This window comes from Corylus avellana, chromosome 4, assembly GCF_965113065.1.
Source record: "Corylus avellana chromosome 4, dhCorAvel1.hap1.2, whole genome shotgun sequence".
Lineage (NCBI taxonomy): Eukaryota > Viridiplantae > Streptophyta > Magnoliopsida > Fagales > Betulaceae > Corylus > Corylus avellana.
The window spans coordinates 19,297,872-19,322,893 of record NC_142493.1 but is presented as its reverse complement, the minus strand read 5'-3'; the positions used below and the strand labels follow the sequence as shown (position 1 = coordinate 19,322,893).

Genomic DNA, 25,022 nt, shown 5'->3' with positions numbered 1-25,022 from the left:
AGTAAAATTGTATTCTCTCTATATGGCACCCACATACACATATGACATAACATTGGTGTAAAAATGCCTCAAACAATTTGAATGAAAGTAGGTGATTCTGTAGCCTCCCAACTATTTGTTTGCAAGTTTCAATGCTTGTGTTTCCTTTAATCAAGCTCTCCATTTTGAACATGTAAAGTCCACAACTGGAATTTGCAAGTTGCCAAACGTTAAATGTTACTTAATTGTGTGAAAAGCAATATAGAAGAAGATGCTTCGAAAAGACATTCTTTTATTTTCCTCGACTCAAACACACATTGTTTAGTCTTCTTTGGTTGTCATTCCACGCGAACCGCCTTTCACAGTCTAAATAAAACCACTCTCTCATTTACATTTGTTCTACTCTCTCTATCTCTCTCTATTGGAACAGTTCAACATCTTGTTCCTTCCAATACCTTTCTCTTTTGATCTTCTCCAATATTCTCTTGGTCTCTCAGCATCATCGCTAATACTAGCCTACAAACTCTCTTCTGAAAATTCTCTCAATTATATCTCTCTGCTCTCTGTACATATTAAGAACAGAGCAGAACATCATCAATGGCTGCCAACAAGTTTGCCACCATGTTGCATAGGAACACCAACAAAATCACCCTTACCCTCATCTACGCCATCCTAGAATGGATTCTGATCGTGCTTTTGCTCCTTAATTCTCTCTTCTCCTATCTGATCGTTAAATTCGCCGATTACTTTGGCCTTCAAAAGCCCTGCTTATGGTGTTCTAGGCTTGATCACATCTTGGAGCCTGGAAAGTATAGTAATTCTTATAGGGATCTTGTTTGTGAAGCTCATGCCTCTGAGATTTCCAAACTGGGTTACTGCTTGAATCACCGGAAACTGGCCGAATCGCGAGATATGTGCGAGGATTGCTCGTCCTCATCGCAGCCTGATTCTCCTGAACTGTCAAAGAGGTTTGCTTTCTTTCCATGGATGAACAAGATTGGTTTGATCCAGAACGGTGATGAGAAGGTCAGTGAAAACGGGGAGAGGAATTTCAGTTGCTCTTGCTGTGGTGTGCTCTTGGACAGCAAGTTCTACTCTCCTTGTATATTGATTAAGCCATCTTGGGGGGATTCCGATTATACCCAGAAGCAGAATTTGACTGAAGAACCTGGGGTTGATGCGCAAATTGATGAAGGTGATTATTCAGATCGAAGCGGATCGGATTTCGCGATTAATCTTTGTGAAGATGCCCAGAGTATTGAAGAAAGCAGGGGAATTCAGATGGTTTCTGATGATGTCGTTGATGATGGTTCTGGAAGAAAAGCAGAGGAGACGGAGGAGACATGTTCTGTATGTGACTCTGGCTGCAAGGAACTGGTAGCTGATGAAGACGGCAACTTGAATATGGTTATGGAAAAAAAGCGAGAACCCGTGAAAGTGGAGAATTTGAATGTATCCACGGTTCATGTCAATTGTAGTACGGACAGATGCCCTGAAATTCTGCCACAGCATCTCGAGTTTTACATCGATCATCAAGATTGTAGATTGATTCCAGTTGAATTGATTGGTTCTGCTGCCGTGGAAGAGCAAGGTCAACCAAGGTATAATGTGGAAGATCAAGGAAATTGTAATAATCAAGATGTAATTTTGGATTTTGATATGCATGTTGAAGAACAGGCAGAACCCGTTGTGGAGAATTGGCACAATTTAGGAGAGACTGTGGCATTACTTTCAAAAGACGAGGTTGAATTGCTTGAATCCCTGGTTCTGGTTGAGAGTGACAGTATCTCTGTCTTGCACACAGAAGAAAAAGATTTAGTGAGGGAAGAATATGAACAAGTTGCTACCACTGAAGCAACTCAAACACCATCTAAAGATGATGATCATGAGGATCAATCAGCTGCAGCTGCAGCTGCAACAGCCAGGGAAATGTATTCAGATGCTCATCATGGTAGTCCTATTTGTTTCATTTCCTTCGACTTTTATTTGTATGCTATATTTGGAGTGTCTATAAATAGTTCTAATGATTTTCTCTTACATGCAGCACCTGAAGAAGCAATTCAAATGCGAGGCGATGAATTCAAAGTAGAGATCTCAATAGGGACGGAGATTCCTGATCAGGAACCACTTGATGAGGCTCAAACCCAAGAATTTCTCCCATTATATGAACACAGACAAGAAGATCCTTCCACCAGCGCAGTCTTACAGCAAGTTGATGATGATAATGGTAAGCTTTTAGTTTATTGTTTAACCAACTTCAGAAATTGGACTCTCATGTTTTGGCATATGTTAATCTGGTATTCTTATGTTAGGTTCTGGGCAAACAGAAGAAGAAATGTTAGAATTTAAAACCATGTCAGTAGAAACAAGTAAGCAAGCTGTAAACTGCGATATATCCTTATGTTCGGAGCTTAATGAAATTGAGGAAGAAAAAGTTCCTGATACACCTACTTATGTAGAAGGTTTGCATCACTTGCACAAGAAATTATTACTGCTTGAGAGGAAAGAATCGGGAACAGAAGAGTCCTTGGATGGAAGTGTCATTAGTGAGATTGAAGGTGGTGAGCTGACCGTTGAGAAGTTAATATCAGCATTGAGAGCCGAAAGGAAGGCTTTGAATGCTTTATATGCAGAACTAGATGAAGAGAGAAGTTCTTCAGCAGTGGCCACCAACCAGACAATGGCAATGATAAATAGGCTGCAGGAAGAGAAGGCAGCAATGCAAATGGAAGCTTTGCACTATCAGAGAATGATGGAAGAGCAATCTGAGTATGACCAGGAAGCTTTGCAGCTTTTGAATGAGCTTATGGTGAAAAGGGAAAAGGAGAAGCAAGAGGTAGAAAAGGAGCTGGAAGTATATCGGAAGAAGGTCCAGGAGTATGAATCCAAAGAAAATATAATGATGTCGAGGAGAAGAAGAGATAGTAGTACAAGAAGCACAGGTTCTTGTAGCAATGCTGAGGATAGTGATGTGCTATCTATTGATTTGAATCATGGAGCAAAGGAAGAAGATAGCTTCTTTGGCAGTCAAGAAAGTAGCAACCTAAACACTCCGGCCGATGCAGTTCTATATTTGGAAGAGTCGCTTGCAAACTTTGAGGAAGAGAGGCAATCAATTTTACAGCAGCTCAAGAAGTTGGAAGATAAGCTCTTCACATTGAGTGATGAGGAGGAACAACATTTTGAGGATGTCAAACCAGTTGAGTATTCCTTCCAACAGAATGGAAATGGATACCATAAGAACTCAGATTCTGAGAGTGAAGAAAATGGTGTTGAAAATGGCCATTCCAAAGAAATGAATGGAAAGCATCATCAAGAGAGAAGAATCAGAGCAAATGCAAAGAGACTTCTTCCCCTTTTTGATGCCATTGGTACAGATGGTAAAGATGGTAAAGATGGTTTGGTGAATGGACATCATGAAGAAGGATTTGATTCTGTTGCACTGCAAAAGTCCTTGGACACCGAATTTCAGAAGAAGGTTGCTATTGAAGAGGAGGTAGATCATGTGTATGAGAGGCTACAAGCACTTGAGGCAGATAGGGAGTTTCTAAAGCATTGCATCAGCTCCTTGAGAAAAGGAGATAAGGGTTTAGATCTTCTCCAAGAGATTTTAGAAAATCTTCGTGATCTTAGGAGTGTGGAGCTCCGTGTGAGGAACATGGGGGATGGTGTTTTGTATTCACTTTGAGCTTAACTATACTCATGAAGCTAATAGGTACTATCCTCTGACTTTTGCTCATTTTCTCCTAGAATTACATTGGAATACCATTTGTTGATTAATTCTGTGCCCTTGGTAAATGCAGATTTCTCTATTGGAGCTGATTCACACCTGCAAATTAGGAAAAGAAAGCACCAACCTTGGGGTGCTTAATGTTACATGGCATCAATGAATGCACCTCTGCATTTTCAAGAAACTCAGTGGGAGTCTCCTAATGGAGAGGGAGGTTCCTGGCATGGTCTATTTGGTGATGTTGGTGGACTACAAATCTGAAGTCCGCTTCTTCTTTTTCTTTCTTTTTTTTTCTTTTTTCTTCTGGTTTTTGTGTCCATGTAAGCCCAAATTTTTGTGGGTAGTGCCCATCACCACCTTTTGAGGGAAAGGAGGATGATGAGCATGTGTGTGTAGGCACCCTGTCATTTGTATGTTGTGAGAAAAAGGCCTGGCTTGCAAAGCTGGAGAGATCCAACAAAGATTCCAGTGCCAGGTACATAGCATTTAGTCTATTTAGACAGTTAGAGTTAGGGCACTCTTTTTGTCATTTTTTTAATCTTTTGGAGGAAGCAAAAGGGGTAAGCAATCCCTTCTTTCTCATCTTTGCATCATTTCATCATATGAGGTTTGTTTCTTATCGAGGAGGAGTTGAGAGTTACTTGTATACTGCATATATCCATTTGTAAGTACATAAAATGAGTGTTTTTTTTTTCTCTTTTTTCTTTTCTTTCTCAGAGTATAGTATATAAAGCGAGCGTTAATTTATACTGGAAACTGATAGTATCCATCTCATGATTAGGGTTTAAAGTTGATCCTATTCGGAGTGGAGTTATCGTGTATAATGTATTATTTATTTTGAGGGTTATGATTGAGATGGATGTACAAAAATGAGATATTATATTGAGAACAAGAAGCAAATATTCCTTTGACAATGGATTTTTCTTTAAGCATAAACAACTCTTGGTATCAAGTAGAATAAAATATATAATAGAAACAAAAGGAGGTTGGTGTTAACAGGTAGGACTGTAGGTATCTTGTGGAAGTAATATTGCAAATTTTATAAAATACGTTTCAGACTCATACCAATTTTTTTTTAAAAAAAAAAAAACAAAAAAACAAAAAAACAAAAAAAGAAAAGAAAAGGGTATTGTATTTGGTGGCAGGGCTAGAGTTTCCTTCAATACATTGTGCTACCAATGTTGACAATGACATATTAAGTGCCGTCTAAAGAAACATTGACATTTTACTTATAAAAAAAATAAAATAAAATAAAATAAGAAAAATTCACTTTACTCTTGAAGTTTCAGGAGTTTTTCAATTCAAACCCTAATATTTAAAAACTGACAATGTACCTCCTTTATGTTTCAAAAATTTTCAATTTAGATCTGCCGTCACTAATTTCCATCTAATTGGACAGAAATTAAAAAAAAAAAAAAAACATTAAGGGTAATTATGTAATTTCATAAATTTTCGTCCAATTTAATGAAAATTAGTAACAGAATGTCTGAATTGAAATTTTTTAAAACATTAAGGGAGTACATTGCTAATTTTTAAACATTGGATTCGAATTAAAAAATTTCTAAAATTTTAGGAATAAAGTGAATTTAACCTTTTTTATATATATATATATATATATATATATGTGTGTGTGTGTATGTGTTCAGCATCTTCATGTTTGGTCAGCCCAGGCTGATATATATATATATATATATATATATATTATAGAAGTCAAAATAGGTGCATTTATTGAAACTCAAAATAGGCTTGAGTTTCCCTCAGCCTGGGCCTGACCAAACAAGACTGTCCGCATGAAGATGCTGAACACATACCGATTCGAATGCACATCTTTGTGGAACTTAGGCTTTTCTATTTTGCAAGTGAATCAATCAGTGCATGGCCGAGAGCGTGTTTGAATTTGCGATTTTATAAATAAAAGTACTGTTGCAGAAAATTGATCATTTGAGATTATAATTTTAATGAAAAATGAACAAAAGTTGTTATATATATATATATATAAAGAGGTTTAAATAATTAGGGAACCAACCGATGCGGTCGCCGAACTAATTAGCTACGTTTGGCAAGGGGAGGTCCAGCACTGTAGCTGGAACGGTACTGTTCCAACTACAGTGCTGTCTGACACCACGTGAATTTTTTTTTTTTTTTTTTTATAATTTTTTTTTCTTTTTCAAAGCAAAATATTAAAAAAAAAAAAAAAAAAAAAAAAAAAAGAAGAAGAAGAGGGAGGAGAACGATGGGGTGGCTGGAACCACCCCATCTTTTCCCTCTGTTTTCTTTTTTTTTTTTTTTTTTGAATATTTTGCTTAAAAAAAATAATAATAAAAAAACTGACCAAATGTCAGCTCCGCACTGTAGCTGAAACAGTGTTGTTCCAGCTACAGTGCTAGACCTCCCCTTGCCAAACGTAGCTATTGTTCCTCGTGCAGAGAGGACAAGCCCAAGCAGGGTTTCTGTGGAAGAAAAAAATAATAATAATAATAATAATATATTTGGTAGAAGAGGCGGCTCATATAATGTATTTGTCATCATTAATATCACTGACTTTCGGCGTTGTTTCAAAGATAATGATGATTATGTTAAGGTTAGCTAGGCTTTCATTTGTCCTTTTGAACGAGGAGGAGTTGTAACGCAAACATGTTCCTTTAGGAGCTGTGATACTCTGTGCCCATGTTCTTGTACTTTTTTTTTTTTTTTTTAAAAAAAAAAAAAAAATATTATTTTTTGAAGTTGTAAACAAAAATATTTGGATTTGTTATAACGAAATAGTGATAATAATTAGGACTGACAAATTTAACACAATCCGATATAAATACGACACGAAATTACCGGGTTTTGATTTACTTTAAACAAGTTTGGGTCATAAATGGGTCAACCCATTTATTTTGCTCTTAACAGATCGTGTCACGGGTCACTCGTTGGTGACTCGTCATACACGATTATTTTATTATTTTTTATTTTTACCCTTAATGGATTTGGGTCATAAACGGGTCAATGTTATGACCCGTTTACTTTGATAAACGGGTCAATTTGCCTGTTTATGACCCGATTCATCACTTTCATTTAAAAAAATAAAAAATAAATAGGTTAAATGGGTCGTGTCGGGTGATCCACGAAATTACCGTGTCATGTCTGGGTTTGGTGGGGCCATTTCATTAGCTAAACAGGTCGTGCTTAAGTTTACCCTAAATGGGTTGCGGGTCATTACAGGTCGACCCGTTTTGCCACTCTTCTAGTGATCCTACTAGGGTGAAGAAATCTGCATTTCTGTTGACTTTTTTATTTTATTTTTTAAGAAAAGAAAAAAAACAATAGCGAAAATAGAATCCAAAATGATAATAGTGATCAGCTGGTTTTGGATGATATAGGGGTGTTGATGGTTGCACTTCTGTTGACTTTTTTTTTTAAAAAAAAAAAAAACAAAAAAACAAAAAATAAGAGTGGTGAAAATAGGACCAAAATTATGAAAGCGATCGGCCAGTTTTGATATACGAGGGTATTTGATAAGTATTTGTTGCTAGTGCTTGCTATCGGTTATAATCAATAAATGCTCACGTTAATGTTTGAAAATTTTGTTTAAAATTGTTGACCTCTCCTACTATAATCCAAATCCAATAAGAAACAACTTGGATTTTTGCTTTTCTTTTGTCTGGTATAGAAAAATTGATACTTATGTCAACTTCTGAAACAATAAAAAAAAATAAAAAAAAAATAAAAAAAGTTTTTAAAATTGTTTACGACCCAAATCGAATGAGAAACAACCTCGTTAGAGCATCTCCAGCAGTAAGAGGTATTTTACCTAGTTGAAAAACACAATTCTCTATTTTAGCTACTAATTTTTTAATATCAACTCCAACAGATTCTTTATTTCATTAAATATTATTTTTTAATCTTTAGTTTTTTTTTTTTTAATCCACGACCGCTTTTGCATCATCTTGTAAATTGCAATAGAATTGATTCACGCAGCATATCTGTGTGTTATTTTTATTTTTCCATTTTTAGTTTGTCAATTATATGCATGCTATTCTTTTTTTTCTTTTTTTTGAGAGTTTTTAGTAATTCAAAAGACTTGAATTTGTATCATAAATTCATGGACAGAGAAAAGAGAAGAGAGAGAAACGTTGACGGAGAGAGAGAAGAGAGACAAAATAATGTGGAAATAATATTATATTCAACAATATAGTGTGCTACAGTGAATAGCAATATGAAGCTATTCACTGTAACAGTTAAGGTATAATAGCTAATATGAAGCTATTATATTGGAACAAAAAAAAAAATGACAAAAATAGCTAAATGTAGCTAATATCTCCTTTTTAGCTACACTGTTGAAGATGCTCTTAGCTGTTAAGAGTTTTTTTTTTTTTTTTGTCTTTATATTTTAAATTCTGTAATTTTTTTTTTTTTTTTTTTTTGACATGTCCGCACAAAGAGGGGGAGGGGGATTCGAACTAGTAACCTCCACTTCATTAAGTGTGGTCCCAGCCAATTGAACTACCTCTTGGGGACGTAATTTTTTGTTTTTTGTATTTATGCCGATTGTCTGTATTTTGTTCTTCCTCATCTATATAAAAAATAATAATAAAAATTAAAATAAAAACCTTGTTTGCCTTTCAATTAATGTATTTACATGATATGAATGAAACCCGGCCGGTGAACCATGGAGCCCTGAACATATATATATGAAAATGAAACCATTCAATTTCTCTCTTCCATGGAATGGGGTAGAAGTGAAAATGAAGAGTTGGATGTTTTCATTTACCCTCATTCTCCAAAGTGTGAAGATGATGTTTTTATTTAATTAACAAGGATATATAATTGTGATGAAAGTAGTATTTTTGGGTCTTCAATCATTTTTCTTTCATGAAAATATCAATTTAATTTTCTTTTATTTTTTTGGAGGAATCCAATAGATGGAGAAGGAAAAATCAAATTAATGACATCCATTTTATAAAGGCTGATTATCAAATACTAATTATATTGAAAAATTGCATGTCAAATTAAACACTTTTACATTTTTCTCTCCAAAATACCCTTAAATTTATTTAAAAATAACCATTTGATAAAATTAAAATTATTAAAAAAAAAAAAAAACTAAAAACAACAAAAAGGGGTGACCATTTTCATATTTCCCCCCTTAGTATATATATTTTTTCAAATGGTTATTTTTATATATTTTTTAATTTTTATTTATTAATAACTTTAAGAATATTTTAGGGAGAAAAGTGTAAAAGTGTCTAATTTACTGCACGATGGTAGTATGTGGGATCTCGATGTCACTTTTTAAAATTTAGAAGCATAATTTCAAAATGAGTGATAGTTCTGAGGGTGAAAAGTATATTTTCTCCTACATTTAAAAAAGAAAAGAGAGAACATATACAAGGGGATATTGGGGGTATTTGTTAAACCCCACCGCACTGTTCATGGATAAAAAGAATTAAAAAATAAAAATAATGATTAGTATGGGAAAATGAAAAGGTGGTATTGGAAAGTAAAACATTTTGTTTTGTAGTGATTTTTTTATTTAAATAATAATAAAAAGTAAATGATGTGATATAAAAAGTGAATGATTTGATATAAAAGTAAGAACATTTTTTTTTTTTGGAAAAATGAAATGAATAATGTGGTGGGTAATGAACACTGCGGTGAGGTTTAACAAACACCCCCATTGTCTTCTAGCAAAGCAATAAGAAGAGATAAACAACTTAGAAAAAATAAATAAATAAATAAGAAGAGAAAACCATCAACACCACCCCTACACAAAGAACCACAAAAAAGTAAAACAAAAAACAAAACAGCAAACTAGCTAGAGCTCAGAATATAATCAGAGTATTAGAAAAAAGAACAAGCCTTAGAATCTAACAATATTTATGTGTATTTTGTAATGAAGTACACATCTTCCTTTGAATATGCAAAACATTATTAAATATTTACAGACATTGATGAGTTTGAATGAGTTCTTGAAAGCTGTTTTCTATTTTTGTGTTTTGAAAATTATTTTTCGTGTTTGAAAACTGAAAAGTGCTACATAGGTCCACATTTGAATATATTACAAAAAAAGAAAAATTGGTATGAGTTTTGAGCCTTTATCAGACCGCTCCATGAATTTTTTATTTTATTTTTAATTGTTTTATCCTTTAGCTTTTTGAGTCTGTTCACATTATTAAATCAATCCTTCCATCCAATTCCGTCATTTTTTTTTTCTTTATGAAGCCTATAAAAAAAATACATATACCATTTTCTCAAAAATAAAATAAAAGAATAATAATTGGGGATAAAGGGGTGACAAGGAGCACTCCATGTGGCCTCCTTGTTTGGCAATGGACTTGAATAGTAAATTTTTGGTTTTGAAGCAATTAATGTGATATAAAATAAATAGAAGTTTTAAATTTTTACTATGAAAAAGTAAAAAATTTTGTTTTGTAGTAATTTTTTATTTATTTAAATAGTAATAAAAATAATAAAAAATAATAATTAATGTGATATAAAAATTAAAAATATTAAAGAGTTTAATTTTTTTAAATAAATTATGACTTGCACAAGTCAATTGCCAAACAAGTGGCAGTTGCGATCCACCCCTTCAGTTAATGTAATTAGCTGCAAACAACCTTGTCAATGGGGGTAAGGGGAAAGGACATCCACCTTTTCTTTTCTTTCTTTTCTTTTATTTTTTCAGCGGAAAGCCGTTACCATGGGGTCAACCTCATGGTGGTTTTGTAATGTTTAATTGGGATGATGGGCGTTGGTGTGATAGTAAGATATAACTATGGTGAGATGTTCGCAACGTTATCGGCCCCAAAAAAAACTTTATCATTGAACCAAGCGTAGGCTCTTTTAACGGCTACCAGTCAGTTTTTGTGAGAGCTGGGACTACAAAAGGCAAAATTAGGGAACCTACCGATGCGGTCGCTGAATTAATTGTTCCTCGTGCAGTGAGAACATGCCCAAGCAGGCTTTCTGTGGAAGAAAAAAAAATTATATAATATATATATATATACATGTTTTCTCCCTTTTTGGTAGAGGCAGCTCATGTATTGTATTTGTCATCATTAATATCACTGACATTCGGCGTTGTTTAAAAGATAATGATGATTATGTTAAGGTTAGGTAGACTTTGAGCATGAAGGAGTTGTAACGCAAACATGTTCCTTTAGGAGCTGTGATACTCTGTGCCCATGTTCTTGAACGGTTTTTTTTTTTTTTTTAATTATTATTTTTTAAAGTCATAAACAAAAATATTTAGATTTGTTATAACGAAATAGTGGTAGCGATTACAGCTGATAATTTTGACACAACTTGACATCTGACACGAATACAATACAAAAGTATCAAGATTGGGTCATAAATAGCTTAACCCGTTTATTTTGCTCTTAACAAATCATGTCGTAAATCACTTGTAGGTAACTCATCAGACACGATTAAATTTTTTTTTTTTTTCCCTTAACGAGTTTAGGTCATAAATGGATTCATTTTTATGACTCGTTTACTTTGATAAACGGATCAATTGGCTCGTTTATGACCCGACTCATCACTTTCATTTAAAAATAATAATAATAATTAAATGGGCTAAGCGGGTCATGTCGGGTGACCAGGGAAATTATCTTGTCGTGTTCGGGTTTGGTGGGGCTGACCAGTTAACTAAACGGGTCGTATTTTGGTTTACCCTAAATGGGTCGACCCACTAACCTGTTTTGCCGCCTCTTCTAGTGATCCTACTAGGGTGAAGAAACATTTCTGTTGACTTTTTTTTTTAAAAAAAATAAAAATAAAAATAAAAATAAAATTAAAATTAAAACGAAAAAAGGATGGTGAAAATAGGATCTAAAATGATGATAGTGACCAGGTGGTTTTGGATGATATAGGGGTGTTGATGGTTGCACTTCTGTTGACTTTTTTATTATTTTTATTTTTTTTTAAAAAAAAAAAACAAAAAAAAAACAAGAGTGGTGAAAATAGGATCCAAAATGATACAAGTGATCAGCCAAATTTAATATACGAGGCTGTATTTGTTGTTAGTGCTCTAATAGGTTGCTATTGGTTATAATAAATAAATGCTCACGTTAATGTTTGAAAAAGTTGTTTAAAATTGTTGACCTCTCCTACTATAATCCAAATCCAATAAGAAACAACTTGGATTTTTTTTTTTTTTTTTTTGTCTTTATATTTTAAATTCTGTAATTTTTTTTTTTTGTATTTATGCTGATTTTCTGTATTTTGTTCTTCCTCATCTATATAAAAAATAAAATAAAAACCTTGTTTGCCTTTCTATTAATGTAATTACATGATATGATGATTGATACCCGGACGGTGAACCATGGAGCCCTGAACATATATATGAAGTGAAAATGAAAGAGTTGGATGTTTTCATTTACCCTCATTCTCCAAAGTGTGAAGATAATGTTTTTATTTAATTAACAAGGATATATACAATTTAATTTTCTTTTATTCTTTTGGAGGAATCCAATAGATGGAGAAAGAAAAATCAAATTAATGACATCTATTTTATAAAGGAGCTCAGCGCTCGCCCCTAGCTGATTATCAAATACTAATTATATTGAAAAATTACATGTCAAATTAAACACTTTTACATTTTTCTCTCCAAAATACCTTTAAATTTATTTCAAAATAACCATTTGATAAAATTAAAATTATTAAAAAGAAAAAAGTAAAAACAACAAAAATGGGTTACCATTTTCATATTACCACCCCCCCCCCCCCCCTTAGTATATATATATATATATATTTTTTCAAATGGTTATTTTTATATATTTTTTAATTTTTATTTATTAATAACTTCAAGAATATTTTGGAGAGAAAAATGTAAAAGTGTATAATTTACCGCATGATGGCAGTATATGGGATCTCGATGTCACTTTTTAAAATTTAGAGACATAATTTCAAAATGAGTGATAGTTCTAAGGGTTAAATATATTTTCTCCTACATTTAAAAAGAAAAAAGAGAACATATACAAGGGGATATTATCTTCTAGCAAAGCAATAAGAAGAGATAAACAACTTAGAATAAATAAATAAATAAATAAAAAGAGAAAACCATCAACACCACCCCTACACAAAGAACCACAAAAAAGTAAGACAAAAAACAAAACAGCAAACTAGCTAGAGCTCAGAATATAATCAGAGAATTAGAAAAAAGAACAAGCCTTGAATCTAACAATATTTATGTGTATTTTGTAATGAAGTACACACCTTCCTCTGAATATGCAAAACAATATTAAATATTTACAGACATTGATGAGTTTGAATGAGTTCTTGAAAGCTGTTTTCTATTTTTGTGTTTTGAAAATTATTTTTAGTGTTTGAAAACTGAAAAGTGTTACATAGGTCCACATTTGAATAAAATTAAAAAAAGAAAAAAGAAAAATTGATATGAGTTTTGAGCCTTTATCAAACCGCTCCATGATTTTTTATTTTTTAATTGTTTTATCCTTTAGCTTCTTGAGTCTGTTCCCATTATTAAATCAATCCTTCCATCCAATTCTGTCATTTTTTTTTTCTTTATAAAGCCTATTAAAAAAAAAATTACTTATACCATTTTCTAAAAAATAAAAGAATAAAATAATTAGGGATAAAGGGGTGGCAAGGAGTCACTCCCTATGGCCTCCTCTTTTGGCAATGGGCTTGAGTAGTGAATTTTTGGTTTGGAAATGATTGGAAACTTGTATATAAGGTAGATACAAGTTTTGAATTTTTAGTACGAAAAAGTTAAAAAAAAAAAAAAAAAAAAATGTTTGGTAGTAGATTTTTTTGGTTTAAATAGTAATAGAAAATAATAAAAAATATTTGATGTGATATAAAAAATAAAAATGCTAGAGAGTTGAATTTGTTTAAACAAATTAAGACTTGCGCAAGTCAAGTGCCAACAAGTCCACTAGTGGTAGTTGCGATCCACCCCTTCAGTTAATGTAAGTAGCTGCAAACAACCCCTTGTCAATGGGATGGGAAGGTAAGGGAAAGGAGATCCACCTTTTTTTTTTTCTTTTTTGTTCTTTTCTTTTTTCAGCGGAAGGCTATTACCATGGAGGTCATGAGAATGGTTTTGTAATGTTTAATTGGGATGATGGGCATTGGTGTGATAGTAAGATATAACTATGGTGAGATGTTCGCAACATTACCGGCCCCAAAAAACTTTATCATTGAACCAAATGTTGCTGAAGCGTAGGCTCTTTTAACGGCTACTAGTTTTTGGGAGAGCTGGGACTGTAAAAGGTAAAATTGGAAAGTGATGCTCTTCAGGTGGTGCAGGTGCTACAGAAAGATGACACAAATTGGAGTATAATTGACCCTCTCTTTGATGATGCTCGAGGTGCACTGAGTTGTCTACAAAAATGGCAGATTTGTCATGCAAGGGGAAGTGGCAATGAAGAGGCTCACTAGCTTGCGAAAGAAACCCTTTCTCTTAGTGATGAATATGTCCTCTAAGAGGAAGTTCCTCAATGTATCTTTGATATTATTTCTTTCAAGCGTTGTACTTAAATTGATTTATATATAAGAGATGCTTGAATGCTTTCAAAAAAAAAAAAAAAAATTAGAAATGTGGTAGAGGAAAATTTTCTTTTATTTTCCTTTGACATCACTCTTTTGGAAAGAAAACTCAACTATAGTATATATTTCATACTATATGTGCTCGTCGATCGATAATGGAGGTGAGTGAATTGATCCATACTTTTCCATAGTGTGAGTCCTATGGCTTATTATTAAGACCTAAATTATGTCCTATGTGACCTTTGACTATGTTATGAGGCAAATGATTCAATTTTGACTACTTTAGCTTGTTGTTTATGGCCATGAAGGATGTGTTCTAAAGAAACATGATTAAGAAATCGGCTGAACCTAAGCTAAGTAACATGACGGCAAGGGAAGATTATTCGGTAGCACATTTATATTTTGTATTTACTTATGTTGCTTCTTGAATGTTGCGACATAATCGTGAATACATTATAGTTAGTGGGGATTTAACATAATTCTGAGAGATTAAGTTCAGGAGGGATTTGAGATTTGATGTGATCGAATAAGTCTGGGGCATAATGTGATTTTTTTTTTAAAATTTGTAGGGATGTTGCTATGCTAGTCTCTGTTGCATGGCGCATTTGCTAGCATGAATAATCTCAAATATTGATAAGAGATATGTATTGATATGAGAGATGTGTAAGCGTGAGATGTTAATTAACAATTGGACCTTAGTATACCCAAAGTGGAGCTCGTCCATATTAATATATTTTTTTAGATTTGTGTTTCTTGCTTTTGTAACTTTAATAACCATGAGTTGTGTCCCTTGGTTGGTTATAAATAACCCATTGGATGAGAGTTAAATATTTATTCAATCAATCAGTTTTAGAATTTGAAATTCTGAATCTCTTTCAATTCTCTCGTGTATTTCTCTCTAATAATATTTAAGTCGTGGGCATATGTGTTTTGTTTTTATAATAAATTAAGTTCTTTTTTTTTTTTTTTTTTTTGACATGTCCACACAAAAAATATAAGAAAAAATTCGAATTAGTGACTTACAAAGCGTGGTATCCATCTAATTTTAAATTTTCTACGAAAAAAAAGAGAATATTAAAGTAAATCTAAATGTTAAAAAAACAAGGGCATAAATAGGCCTGGGTATCGGTCAAAACGGTCCGGTTAAGGACCTTATCGGTTATTAACCGATAATTTTCGGTTAAACGGTTTATTAACCGATACCCAACCAATAAGAATTTTAACCGATAATTTCGGTTAAAACGGTACACGGTTAAACGGTCCGGTTAAACCGGTTAACCGATTTAACCGAGAGCTTTATATTGATTTATTTTGTTGGGCCAAAAACCAAAAATGAGTTTTTTTGACTTTTGAGAGCCCAAATACCTTTTGTTGGGCTAAAATAATTTATTAAAAATGAGTTGTTTTAGGGACCAAATACTTTTTGTTGGGACCCAAATATTTGTTTTTTGGGCTAAAAATTGAAACTTTTTTATATTGATCCACTTCAACTCTTTTTTTTTTTTTTTTTTAATATTATAAAATACATTTTTTCAAAAGCAAATGGACTAATTAACATAATGAATGCTAATTAGACTAGCAAAACTAGTTAATGAAAAATGCTTTTACCAAAGGTAAAGAAATCTCATCAAATGCCATCACTTCAAAAAAAAAAACATCAAACCTACCCAAACCCAAATTAAAATAAAATTCATTAATGAATAATAAACAAAGTATTAACTAATTAAAGTCACTTAGCAAAAGGAAAATAAGTCATGTGCAACACCATTACACAAATTCGGAAACCTGTGTCACTTGTGGGAATTTGGAAACCTCTCTAAAAGACTAAACGGCGCCGTTTTGGGACTAGGACTTAAAAAAAAAAAAAAAAAAAAAAATCCGGTTTCTTATCGATTAACCGGTTAACCGATAAGAACCGCTTAACCGGACCGGACCGAATTCCGGTATACTTTTTTTAACCGATAAGGATATCGGCATATCGGCTACGGTTTATATCGGTTCGGTCGAAGCCGGTAGACAGCCGGTTAAACGGTAACGGTTAATTTGCCCACCCCTAGGCATAAATACTATAATTTTTTTAACCACACCTAAACCAAATTCCCAAATAACAATTGGTATGCTGATGTACAAAATCATCATTACTTAACATCTCTGCAAAAAGTACTGGCGAAGACCTTCTCGTACGTTACATCAATCGCCAGCATCAGTTTGCCAGCAACTGGCCTTGTTTGGTAATCGACATGCCATATATATATATATATATATATAAATCTCTAATATTCTTAATTTTTATATCATATTAATTATTTTTAAATCAATTACCAAACCAGCCCGATCAATATTAGAGCTGCAGAGCAGTATTTTTTTTTTTTTTTTTTTTTTGTAGTTGACTAGAATGTCTTAACCAAAGGGGGGGTTATGCTCCGTAGGGTTTTACTGTTTTGTTTTGAATGAACAAAAAAGCTCCTTAAAAGGCTGCCTAAACATATCTGACTAAATTAGTAAATTCATTGCACATAAAACAACCCAGCGACTTACGTACGGAACCCATGTCTAAGTCATGAGACCAATAAAAAAATTAATGGTCAGAATCCGTGAATGCATGACATGTGGCACGTCAAAGCAAGATATTTATTCTCCTTTTCCTTTTTTTTTTTTTTTTTTTTCAAAAAGAAAAAAAATAAAGAAAAGAGAAAACTCCCCAATCCCAAGATGCCTTCACAATTGTATTTCCCACCTTCCACACGAAATCTGATGGACGGGTGAGAATTCGATTCATGATCAAGATTTTTTTAATGACTACAATGATGCTAAGTATTCTACTACATAAAAAATAATAAAGTATTATATAACATTTTTTTTTTTAAATAAAAAAATATAATTGTTTTTTTTTTTTTTATCAGGCCTAGCCATAGGGGCCATTCCCAACCGGTCCTTGGGGTGGCCAGATTAGCTGGTTTGAGGTGGCCAAAGCCACCCTCAGGCCAAACGGTAGCCTTCGGGGTGGTTCTGCCACCCCAAGGGCTAAATCAAAAAACGATTATATATATATATATATATATATATATATATATATATTTTACTTTTTATTTTATTTTTAAATATTAAATAATATTTTATTATTTTCTATTTAGTGCGACACGTGACATCGTTGTGGTCATTGAATCTCTTTAAAGAGATCATGACCATAAACTGAATCTTTTCCACAAGTAGAAGTTCAATGTATCATTTATCACAATTGACAAGACAATCAAAAACAAGTAGGCAAAGATGGACAAATACAGAAAAAATACACACATATATATATATATATATATATATATATATATATATATATATTCAATCTTGGCCTCGATCTTTACACCATAAGATTTTTCTAATTTGAATAATTTTTCTAACGGGTCTTAAAAGTTAATTGATGATTCCATAGTGTGAAATAGGTATCGACATATTTAACTTAAGACACCAAAACAATCAAAACAAAAGAATTTAAGATAACCCAAACAAATTAATGAAAGTCTTAAGTTAATTTATTCCATATTACAATTGTAATATTATTAAGAAAAAGAGTAACAATACACATAGAGCAAGTAGTTTATAAAGATATTTATGAGTGCTAAATTCCGCATTGTTTATTTACTAAATAAAACTGAGCTTTTATAAGTGATTATAGAAAAGTTTTAAATTGACTAGTCTTTTTTTGTTTGATAGTTCCTGAGTCATTATAAATAGTATTAAAGCCACTTAGTAATGGCGTCTGCTCTACTATGAACACCATATGACATAGCGCCGACGGGAACGTTTGAGATTTAAAGAGAGAAAAGTTTGACACCTTGATCTTATAATGAAAAGATGAGTAGCATCCTAAGTTAGTGATTTCAAAACTAAATTTTATAAATAATTTATTTTAAAAAAGTTCTATTAAATGATACCGCGTATATATCTAATACTTTTCTTGGATCTTTACCATGCTACATATTTGTGGTCTTCATTTCATGGTGTGGCCCTCTTAATAAATTTGTTTGATTCGGTTCCTGCATGTAGGTGAAGCAATCTTGACTTTTTGTTTGACTCCAAGTAGGACCACAACCCATGAAAAGGGTGTACGTGTTAGCTTTACATAATCCTGCTCAAATCTCAGTTTAAGCTTACCTCTACATGGTGTGGCCCTCTTGTTAACTTAATATAGAGTTTTGATAAAATAATAATAATAATAACAATAATAATTTGTTATTAATGCCTTTTAGATAGTGCATTTTATTTTATTTTTCAAAAAAAAAAAAAATTTCTGATGTGATATATAATATGAAAGTGAAGATAGTTTTAAATATTTTATATTTTAAATTATTTGTTAATGTTAGTTTAAAAACAAAAGTAAAAAAAGAGAACGATTTAACCAACAAAGCCTTCAATTTGGCTTAAATGTTGTAAATAAATAAATAAATAAATAAATAAACTACAGCATATATGCTTTAGTTTTTTCAATTGTGCAAGTTTAATTTTAAGTTTATTATTATTATTATTATTAAAAAGAGAAAAAAAATTAAATTAAATTTGAACTATTACAAAAATTATAACATACGTGCTGTAATTTTTTTTTTTTTTTTTTTAAAGAAAAATCATATTTAGTCTTTAAGTTTTTATCTTATTTGAATTTAGTTACTAAGTTTTCAATTTCAAGAATACGATCATTAGGTCAAGTTTACAATAGGATCCCTTTATCACTTTACCATCAAAGTTAACATTTTTCCATCTATTACATGTGTCTCATTTGACATATGAACGTTCATTTCAACACCCAAATGCAATGCAATGCCATGTAAACGGAATCAAAGTCTTTTGTTCTTGTGGGTTTGCTCTTTAGGTTTTATGTGTCTATAACGTCATTTTTGTTTTTTTGTTTTTGTTTTTGTTTTTTCTTCTTTTTCTTCTATAAATGACTTGGAATTTGTTGACGTGGCATGGTATTAGGGTGTTCATGATGTGTGAAACAAGACACATGTGCTAGATGACAAATCGTTAACTTAAACCTTATAAAATGAGCATATTTTAAACTTGAGCAAAACCAAAATGATTATATTCTTAAACTTAAAAACTTAAAAACTAAATTTAAATTAGATAGAAGCTTAGGAATTAAATATAATTTTTTCCTTTTTTTTTTTTTTTCTTACAACAATTACACCAAATCTCAAAGCCTAGGTTTTGTTTGGCAAGCCTTTCTTTTCATTTTTTACTGTTCATGCACAATTTTTCAAAAAAATCAACATCAAAATATTTTTACTTTTTTTTTTTTTTTTTTTTTTTAACTTTTTATATCACATCATTCACTTTTTCTTACTATTGCAAAATAAAAATAAAAATAAAATTACTATAAAACAAAATTTTTTTACTTTTTTATACAAAATATTTTTATTTTTATTATTATTTTTTTCACATCAAGTCTAGGAAAAATGCTTTGCCAAACAAAGCACTAATCTTGAAACACTTCGTTAACAACAAAAACAAAACTTCTTAAAATATCACAAATTACGATTTGGGAGGCCATATATATGATTATTATTATTTTTTTCTATTCAAATAATGGATTGGGGAAATGCCATATATATGATTCCTGCTTTGGAAGCTTCTTGTTTATTATGATTAGGTGCTAAGATGCAGTTGGTGGAGGTTTACATAATGGCTTCTCAAAATCAAGGCTGCTTAGCAGATTGATTTGACTTTTCCCTTTCACAATAAATGGAGAAAAAAATAAAAATAAAAATAAAAGAAATTGAATAGCCTGAAAGTCAAGAGGTGGTCATCTGGTCAACACGCTCAATTCTATGCAGATTGCCAGATACCTCTCTGATCCCATACAAAAACATAACCCCTCATTATTTTTATTTCAGCATCAGAAGAAATACCCAGACGAATATTTCATCGTCATCCGTCCCAAATCTCTTCCCCACGGGAAAACAGTTCCCACGAGTTCCTAAAATTCGAGAAATCAATTCCACAGGAAAACGAAGTTCCATAAACGAGAAAAAAAAAGAAAAAAAAGAAAAGCCCTTTCTTTGTTCTATCTTTGATGGGCTAGTTCTGAAACTACAGAAAGCCATGAACAAGTCCCTGAATTTCCTTCAGAATCTCATCAAGCCCTTCAAACTTCGTTCAAGCAAAGGCAACGAGCGAAACCCAGTTCCTATTTTTGCTTATGCTTTAAGATTTGATATGTTCCTGACAATGATCTGGTTTCTGTTCTTGCTCTGTTGTGATTGATCAGAGGGACAGAATGAAGAAGACTTGGAGAAGATTGCTCAGCAGGAACAGAAGTTGTTTCCTTTTGAGACCTTAGTTGCTGCAACCAAAGATTTTCACCCAACTCACAAGCTCGGCGAAGGCGGCTTTGGACCCGTTTTCAAGGTAAGTTCAAGATCCGTGTGTAATTTGGTCTCCCAGAATATTTAAAGTCTGTTTGGTTTCTGAGAAAGTTGAAGAGAAAAAATTTATTTACTATTCTTGCTGGCCTTGTACTCTTTTTTATTTTCCGTATTATATAATTTCTATCATTGGAACACAGGTATAAAAGGTAATGTGATACGTGCTGGAAAATGCTCTAAGCATGTTTCTAGTTTCTGATTTTGGCATTGTTACATGTTTCATTATTGGAATCAGAGAACAGAAAATGACGAAAATGCCATATCCTGTATAATATTTGCACATTCCGAATGGCAAGTTGAGAGTGTAATGAACATACATAGTTTTGGAAACCCAGAAAAATGAATGCAACTTGGTCAATTAACTAGGTAAGACTGAATTAAATTGGTGCTTCTCTATTTTCTTGGGAACTAAAACCACGGAAATTTGAGATTTTACTTATTAGTGGTGTTGGCGGAAAATTATATGTTAGAAGAGAATATACAACCACTAATATCATGTAATGTACATGTATATATTGTATTTTTTGATAACTACTAAGCTCAGTGGAGTATTCCTGTAAAATGCTAAATTGCCAAATTTGCTTGAGCATATGTTTCCACTTTTGATGAAATACGTGCTTGCATTTGAATTGCTAGTAATTTGCCAACCTGTATCATGTTTTTGGTTAGAGCTTCACTCCCTAAGGGAGGAGGGAGTTTCTTTGTTATCTTGGTAATTCAAAAGGGTAATTGAATCTTGTTCTAAGTTTTGAGGTGTTTTCGTCTATAGGGGAAGTTGGAAGATGGGAGAGAGATTGCGGTGAAGAAGCTCTCACACAGCTCGAATCAAGGGAAGAAAGAGTTTATGAATGAGGCTAAGTTGTTGGCACGCGTTCAACACCGAAATGTTGTGAATTTGTTGGGGTATTGTGTCCATGGTGTGGAGAAGCTACTTGTTTATGAGTATGTCTCCAATGAGAGCCTTGACAAGCTTCTATTCAGTAAGTTCTCTGTTACTCTCTTATCTTAGCTTTTCTTTTTCTTATTTACTTTCTTTCTTACAGTCATTTTGTGGCATATATATATATATATATATATATAGTAACTGAATGACCGACAATGAGAAGTGCCATGTGTTTAGGTTCTAAGTTCATAGTTCAGCTGATAAGTATATGCTTTTTGATCAATCGAAACCTCTTCTTAAACTGTGCAATCTTTTCAAAAGAATACAGCTTTCTGGATGTAGATGATGATATCTATACAGATGGACAGCAACTGAGTTTGGAAATGGTCAAATTTTTCCTGTAATTCACAGAAGTATTGACTCAATTTTTGGGATAGATTCCTTTGAAAACTATTCCATATTAAAATGGCTCAAAATTAGGCAAATTTGCAAATTCTGTTAAAGCCCAACTCATATCTTTTAAACTCTTACGTCAATTTTACCTGTCAGCTACACTTCACTAAAACAATCCTACTTTTTCTGCAAAGCCGGCCAATTCCAGAGCAGGAATATGATGGCTCAACTCAAGACATTGCTAAGTGTTACAATATTAAGCAATGTCTTGAGTTTTTAATTATGTTTTAATGGCAATTTTACAATACTTCCATTCATGAAATAATTGCAAGGTGGGAATATTTATTTCTGTTAGCTCCCACTTTATTCTAGATACTGCATATCCTTGATTTCTGTCGTTTTCTTCAAGAGAGAATGATCAGTCAATTTCTTCATTTTTCTAGCGATCATCTTTTTGGAGGGGGTGACATTTTGCATTAAAAAAAAAAATTCTATTTTTTTCTTTTCCCTACGAACACCGCTGATACAAAATTCAACTTGCCCTCTTTTCACATCTTAAAATATGGTTTCTTCATCTTGCTCTAAACCTTGTGAAAGAGAGCCCTTAAGACCTTGACTTGAACTTTATGTTTTGAATTTGTCCATTCTAAGCTACCAAATCTCCTGAATCGCACGGCTCTCTTGACCAAGCCTGTAGCACAAAGGTGGTGGCTCACAGTGGAAAAGGAATCTCACCATCTTCTTAACCCATTGGCTCAAACCACTAAGCTGATTAAAAATTAAAACTTTGATATGTTGGCGATCATATTTTAGATTATTTTTTCTATGCTTCAATAATGGACCGACTTGTTTAATACCCAATATTGATCATATTAATTGTTGTGGGCGTAAATACAGAGTCGAATAGAAGAGAGGAACTTGACTGGAAGCGGAGGTATGACATAATTGTGGGCATTGCACGGGGCTTGCTTTACCTTCACGAAGACTCACACAATTGCATTATCCACCGGGATATCAAAGCCAGCAATATTTTACTTGATGATAAGTGGGTTCCCAAGATTGCTGATTTTGGCATGGCTCGTCTCTTCCCAGAAGATCAAACACATGTCAACACCCGTGTGGCTGGCACCAAGTATGTTTTATTAACCAACCTGGTTAATATAGTTAAGTAATACTATTTAGTAGACTGCTATACGATTAAGATGACGTAACAGTAAAAATCAGTCTTTTTTTTTTTTTTGGTACGAGTGCTGATTTTTACTATTATTTCAACAAGTTATATCATAATCGTAAGACAATTTATTAAATAATACTGTATAGTTTAATGAGAAGTGAGTAATTTGGACTCTCTTAAGTGATTTTTTAATTAATTTTTTGTATGTATTTAGTGGATATATGGCGCCGGAGTATGTCATGCATGGACATCTATCAGTGAAGGCTGACGTGTTCAGTTTTGGGGTTTTGGTTTTGGAGCTTATCAGCAGTCAGAGGAACTCATCATTCAATTTACAGGTTGATGCACAGAATCTAATTGATTGGGTAAGATAATGATCCCAGGTTTTTAATTATTTAGATCTATTATGGACAAAGTATTAATTATTAATTATAGATTAATCCTTTGGTGGGTCTTGGTCAAATATTGGTTGGCGAGCTTTTTATATATATATATATATATAAGTCCAGTCTCCATCAGGCGTTCTCATTTCTAAGCTGTCCTGCGCACCTTTCATTAAACAAAAAAATAACGAGTAGAATACTTCCCCTGCTGCCAGGGAACTTTCCATGACAAATCTCTACGCAACTTTTACTTGTTCCATATTTGAGAAACGTGGTCAAAATTACTTGTTCACATCTGTATACAACGGAAAACTTGTATTAAGACTCCTTTGATAATACTTAATGCGATATAAAGGTTGACGTAATTTAGAGTGATTTGTGCATAATGCTTTTTACCTTTTTTTTTTGGTCGTTGAAAAACAAAAAAGTCTTGAAAAGCATTAACAAACGACCACGTTGTTTGGGGTTTATTAAAAAAGAAAAAAAACTTTTAGCTTTATTTAATGATGATATTGTGGGTTTTTGTTGGTGCAGGCATACAAGCTTTACAAGAAGGACAGGAGCTTGGAGATAATGGATCCCACGTTGGCATCGTCAGCAGCCACAGACCAAGTAAAGATGTGCATTCAAATAGGACTGCTATGCACGCAAGGTGACCCGCAACTACGACCCGTCATGAGACGTGTGGTGGTTATGCTATCAAAGAAACATGGGACCTTGGAAGAACCGACTCGGCCCGGAGTACCCGGATCTCGTTATCGAAGATCTCGCCGGCCTCCAGGCCTTTCCACCACCAGTGGACCTTCCGGCGACTCAGAATCCCATACTTTTGAGTCCACCTCCCATAGGACCAATACCAACAGTGCAACTGCGAGCACTTCATCCCCAGCATTAGACCCTCGTGGGAAACGTCCCATGCTGAGTTAGCCCCATTCTTAATAGGAGATTTTTGTTTATTCTTTGTGCATTATAGAGATATGTATTTTTTCTTTTCTTTTTTGTTTTGTTTATGTGTATATCTTATAGTTGGAAATTTAATTAATAAATATAATGAAAGCAAGCCTCAAGCTTGACAGGTCTGAAGTTTTGGCATGTATACCGCGTGTTTTTATTTTTTATTCGATCTAATTATTATTATTATTATTATTTTATGTCACATGAAATATAATTTAAATATTATCTTATACATTGATTCCATATTAACAATTAGTGTAACATATAATAAGCCTCCAAAAAAAGCGGGCCTTTTTAGCCCATTAGCATGCCCAAGAAGGCCCCATTCTTGATAAAGCCTTATAGGCTAGCCTGACCCAATATGACCAAGAAAGACGGGCGCACATGCACTAAAAAGAGTCTGCAGCTACTACATCCTAATCATCGACACCGGAACAACTGACATTCCTCTATTCTTGGAGCCTAAAAAATGTGTAACTAATGGAAAGGGAGCCGTAAAATCAAATCAGTTAGTCCATAAAACCCTACCCTTAACCAAAAAAGGGCGTGAAAACATTATAGTAGCCTAACCAAATTTTACTCACCAAAAATATCCAAAAGTATTTTTTTT

At 32.9% G+C, this 25,022-nt stretch overlaps 2 protein-coding genes across 4 annotated transcripts; both read left to right on the top strand.

Annotated features, from left to right (window-relative positions):
- Window positions 1-308: 308 nt before the first annotated feature.
- Window positions 309-4,402, top strand: LOC132178754 (myosin-binding protein (Protein of unknown function, DUF593)). 3 transcript variants are annotated; one of them, XM_059591282.2, is made up of 5 exons: window positions 310-1,930; window positions 2,024-2,206; window positions 2,292-2,348; window positions 2,439-3,694; window positions 3,783-4,402. In XM_059591282.2, exons 1-4 carry the CDS (start codon window positions 577-579, stop codon window positions 3,665-3,667), a joined length of 2,823 nt encoding a protein of 940 aa, XP_059447265.2. In that variant the 5' UTR covers window positions 310-576; the 3' UTR covers window positions 3,668-3,694; window positions 3,783-4,402. The 3 variants fall into 3 exon arrangements, with proteins under 3 accessions (XP_088371582.1, XP_059447265.2, XP_059447264.2); XM_059591281.2 differs by having other exon boundaries at window positions 2,292-3,694; XM_088515456.1 differs by having other exon boundaries at window positions 309-2,206; window positions 2,292-3,694.
- Window positions 4,403-20,057: 15,655 nt separating this feature from the next.
- Window positions 20,058-24,533, top strand: LOC132178876 (Protein kinase superfamily protein). Its single transcript, XM_059591450.2, has 6 exons — window positions 20,058-20,366; window positions 20,469-20,608; window positions 21,395-21,605; window positions 22,799-23,033; window positions 23,290-23,440; window positions 23,993-24,533. Exons 1-6 carry the CDS (start codon window positions 20,303-20,305, stop codon window positions 24,383-24,385), a joined length of 1,194 nt encoding a protein of 397 aa, XP_059447433.2. The 5' UTR covers window positions 20,058-20,302; the 3' UTR covers window positions 24,386-24,533.
- Window positions 24,534-25,022: the final 489 nt, after the last annotated feature.

Coding starts and splice junctions, on each gene's coding strand:
- LOC132178754 (XM_088515456.1), top strand. CDS start 577: ATGGCTGCCAACAAGTTTGCCACCATGTTGCATAGGAACACCAACAAA. Junction 2,207..2,291: donor GCAAGTTGATGATGATAATG/GTAAGCTTTTAG, acceptor TTCTTATGTTAG/GTTCTGGGCAAACAGAAGAA.
- LOC132178876 (XM_059591450.2), top strand. CDS start 20,303: ATGAACAAGTCCCTGAATTTCCTTCAGAATCTCATCAAGCCCTTCAAA. Junction 20,609..21,394: donor GCTTTGGACCCGTTTTCAAG/GTAAGTTCAAGA, acceptor TTTCGTCTATAG/GGGAAGTTGGAAGATGGGAG. Junction 21,606..22,798: donor CCTTGACAAGCTTCTATTCA/GTAAGTTCTCTG, acceptor GCGTAAATACAG/AGTCGAATAGAAGAGAGGAA.